At 40.9% G+C, this 4,031-nt stretch overlaps 1 protein-coding gene across 1 annotated transcript; it reads right to left on the bottom strand.

The window, feature by feature from the left end:
- Positions 1–833: 833 nt before the first annotated feature.
- Positions 834–3,510, bottom strand: LOC140476012 (probable G-protein coupled receptor 139). The gene is made up of 2 exons (XM_072567916.1): positions 3,438–3,510; positions 834–1,738 (listed from the first exon to the last, which is right to left on the bottom strand). Exons 1-2 carry the CDS (start codon positions 3,508–3,510, stop codon positions 834–836), a joined length of 978 nt encoding a protein of 325 aa, XP_072424017.1.
- Positions 3,511–4,031: the final 521 nt, after the last annotated feature.

Raw genomic sequence — 4,031 nt, forward strand, 5'->3', positions numbered from 1 at the left:
GGTGAGAGGGGAAATATTTAAAAGGGACCTAGGGTACAACAGTTTCATGCAGGTGGTGCTGTTTGTATTGAATGAGCTGCCAGAGGAAGTGGTGGAAGCTGGTACAATTATAAGACTTAAAAGGCAACTGGTTGTGTCTATGAATAGGAAAGGTTTAGAGGCATATGGACCAATTGCTTTCAAATGGGACTGAGTTTATTTCAGATATCAGGTCAGCATGAATGGGAAGGGCTAAAGGGTCTGATTCCATACTGTACATCTGTATGAATCTATATATAACTATAGGAACAACTGGACAAGTAGGTTTTAGGAAGCAGTGTGAATTGTGGAAGACACTTTCAAATGTTGTATGTTAAGGTCCCAGCTGCTAATAATACTGGTCAAATCATATTCCAAAACGTCATCAGTTTGGAAGATTTTAAGATTAATAATTGTATTTGGTTGTCATGCTAGTCAGTGACTAAACATATTCACACGAGCCTGCCACTGTCCTTTCAGCACAAGAACATAAACTTATAAATGGGACAAAGGAAAGCAATAAACACATTAGAAATTGGAATAGGCCATACCAGGAAAGACGAAATTCAGCCTTTTGACTAACTATACCCTGTACAGACTCTCAATCTCAGTGGAATATTATTCTCAATTCAATTACTTAATTTTTCGCACAATTGATTATTTCCAATTTTTGTGGCCAAGCGATCTTTCCAATTCTGAGGACACGGACTTCTTTTCAGTTAATGCAGCCAGGGAAATTCCACAAGCTCTGTCAATCTGGAGATCCCATTGTAAGACTGGAAATACACCTTCAAGTACAGGTCTGACCTGTATGCTTATTTGCACAGCTTAACAATTCGAGTAAATAGATATTTTGCTCCGTTGATTAACTCCTGTCTGAATTTAGTTTGCGTTAGAGCGTATATGCAGGTGTTAGTGCATGAACTCAGAAGCCGTAACATGAATCCAATTTCTTGAAAGACAAATATTGGACCATTCAAAGTCTTGTCTTTATAATTATAGTTTTCTTCTCGCCATATTAAAGCACGTACGATAAATGGTGTCCACAACAGCATAAAATTAGCAGACAGTGCAAAGAGCAAGATGATGGATTTTCTCCGTTGTACCACCTCTGGATCAGTATTATTCTGCTCATTTCCATGGATCCGGAGGCGACAGCGGATGTGGTTGGCTCTTATAATGTTCCTGACAGTTAGAGCATTGAATGCCAAAATCAATACAAATGGGAGCAATGATATCATTATAACATTAATCCAGACATACACTTTCCAAAATAATGATGTATGATAGTCTGATTTTGTGACACAAAACCATGGTACATTGTCAATAACAATTGAAGGAGTAAGAACGAAATACCAAATGATTGATCGCAAAAAGCTGCCCACACTCACACTTACTAGAAGCACAAACGCAGTTCTCGTATTACAATATCTTGTTCTTAGCTTCTGACAACAAACGGCTACAAACCGGTCAAATGTGAAAGTGACTGTGAACCAAACTGAGCAGCTCAGGGCTGCAACATATAAAACAACTCTCAAGGCACACACAGGAGTGATGGATAGGAAAGTAACTGGAAAATAAAGATTGTTAATTCGGTCCAGTAAGACATTCAGGATGACGACAAGTAGATCCGCTGTAGACATTGCCAACAAATAGCGAGTGACGCATTTGGATAGCCCACAATTGCCTCGATTCAGGATCACAATTCCCACCAAGTTAACTGGAAGCAAAATTAGAAAAAAAGTTCACTTATTCATGACTAGAGCAAAGCAAAAACGTCAGTTTAATATGTCTGTTATATCTCACCAATTGCCTCAGTTTACTATATTCACTAAATGACAGGAAGTCTAGTGAAAAGTTAAACCAGAATACAATGAAAAACATGTTGTGAATCAACAGAATCAACATAAATAAGCAAATAAAAGAGGAAAGAAAACTGTTATGAATAAAACATTTTAATACAAGTGTATTATGCTGATAGATTCACCGAAATGTTCAGTAGATTTTTCATGCTGCTTGAACTGGTAATAGAGAAACAAAACTTAAATAAGGGCAAGGTGTTCTACAGCAATGGACCCAATCAGGAACGTAATACACGAGCAGCCACCTAACCTGTGCATCTTTGGACTGTGGAAAGAAACCGGAGCACCCGGAGAAAACCCACGCAGACACAGGGAGAATGTGGAAGCTCCACACAGTCAGTCGCCTGACGCCCCTGGTGCTGTGAGGCAGCAATGCTAACCACTGAGCCACCATGCCACCCATGGACAGTGCAGTCCAAAATTGGACTCACCAATGGCCTGTAAAAGCACAATGTGAAGTTCCAACTCCTGTACTCAATGGCCTGAGCTATTAAGGCAAGCATGCCAAATGCCTTCCTTACCACCCTGTTTACCTGTAGCACAGCTTGCAGAGAACTATGCACCTGAACCCTGATGTCTCCCTGTTTGACAGCACGACACAGGGCCGTTCCATAAACTGCATAAGTCTGCCCTTGTTCATTTTCTGAAAGTGCAAACATTCATCTAAATCAAATTCGAATCTACATTCCTCAGCCCATTGGCCCATTTGATCAAGATCCCTTTGTTATCTTCGATAACCATCTTCACAGTCTGTTACACCAATAATGAAATTTACTAAACATGCTTCAAATGAATTTCTTCTCACAGAGGGTAATAAATACCTGGAATTCTCCACCCAGAAAACTTAGGAAGTTAGACCACTGAAAGTATTTGAAGACGAGGAAGATGGATTGCTGAAATATCAACGAGTTGAGGGATATGACAAAAAGAAGTGTTGAGACTTGGGGCAGATGAGTCGAGGTCTTAGAGGAGAGCCAGTAGGCTTGAAACAAGAACAAAAGAATTCCTGCACAAAAACAGACCCGTCGTCCCTCCAAGCCTGCACTGATCCAGATCCTCTATCTGAACCTGCCGCCTATTTTCTGAGGATTTGTATCCCTCTGCTCCCTGCCCACTCACGTATCTGTCTAGATACATCTTAATTGGCACTAGTGCGCCTCTGCCACATTCGCTGGCAATGTTCCAGGCCCCCACCACCTTCTGCATAAATTACTTCCCATGCATATCTTCCCTAAACCTTTCCCCTCTCACTTTGAACACATGACCCTGAGTAATTTAGTGCCCCACTTTAGGAAAATAATAATCTTTTTGCTATCCACCCTGTCTGTACCTCTCATAATTTTGCAGAACTCAATCAGCACCCCCTAATCAACCTGAGTCTTTCTAATGAAAGCAATCCTAATCTAATCAACCTCTCTTCATAGCTAGTGCCCTTCATACTAGGCAACATCCTGGTGAAACTCCTTTGCATATTCTCCAAACCATCCACATCCTTTTGGTAACGTGGCGATCAGAACTGTACGCAGTATTACAAATATGTCCAAACCAGAATCTTACACAACTGTAACAAGACCTGCCAACTCTTGGATTCAATGTCCTGTCCATTGAAGGAAAGCATGCCATATGCCATTGCGACAACTTTATTAACTTTCATTGTCACCTTCAGGGTACAATGCACCTGAACACCCAGAGCTCTCTGTACACCAATTGCCCCCAGGACTTTTTCACATAAGCTATATTTCACTCTCGAATTAGATCTTACAAAACGCATCCCTTTGCATTTACCCAGATTGAACTCCATCTGCCATTTCTCCACCCAACTCTCCAATATATCCATATTCTGCTGTATTCTCTGACTGTCTCATTCATTATCTGTTACTCCATCAATCTGTGTGTCATCTGCAAACTTGCTAACCAGACCACCTATACATTCTTCCAGATTATTTATGTATGTCACAAACTACAGTGGTCCCAGCACGGATCCCTGTGGAATACCATTGTTCACAGTTCTCCATTTTAAGAAATTCTCTTCCACTGTTACTCTCTATCTCCTGTTGCTCAGCCAGTTCTCCATTCATCTAGCTAGTGCACCCTGGACCGCCTGCAACTTCATTTTCTCCATCAGCCTACCATGTGGAACCTTATCAAATG

Source organism: Chiloscyllium punctatum, chromosome 4, assembly GCF_047496795.1.
Source record: "Chiloscyllium punctatum isolate Juve2018m chromosome 4, sChiPun1.3, whole genome shotgun sequence".
In the NCBI taxonomy this organism is placed as follows: domain Eukaryota; kingdom Metazoa; phylum Chordata; class Chondrichthyes; order Orectolobiformes; family Hemiscylliidae; genus Chiloscyllium; species Chiloscyllium punctatum.

Bases quoted from the DNA above. Each gene is read 5' to 3' on its own strand.
- LOC140476012 (XM_072567916.1), bottom strand. From the start codon at position 3,510: ATGGCATATGGCATGCTTTCCTTCAATGGACAGGACATTGAATCCAAG. The intron at 1,739-3,437 runs GTAAGATTCTGG...TTTTGCTTCCAG, and splicing joins GCAGGTCTTGTTACAGTTGT to TTAACTTGGTGGGAATTGTG.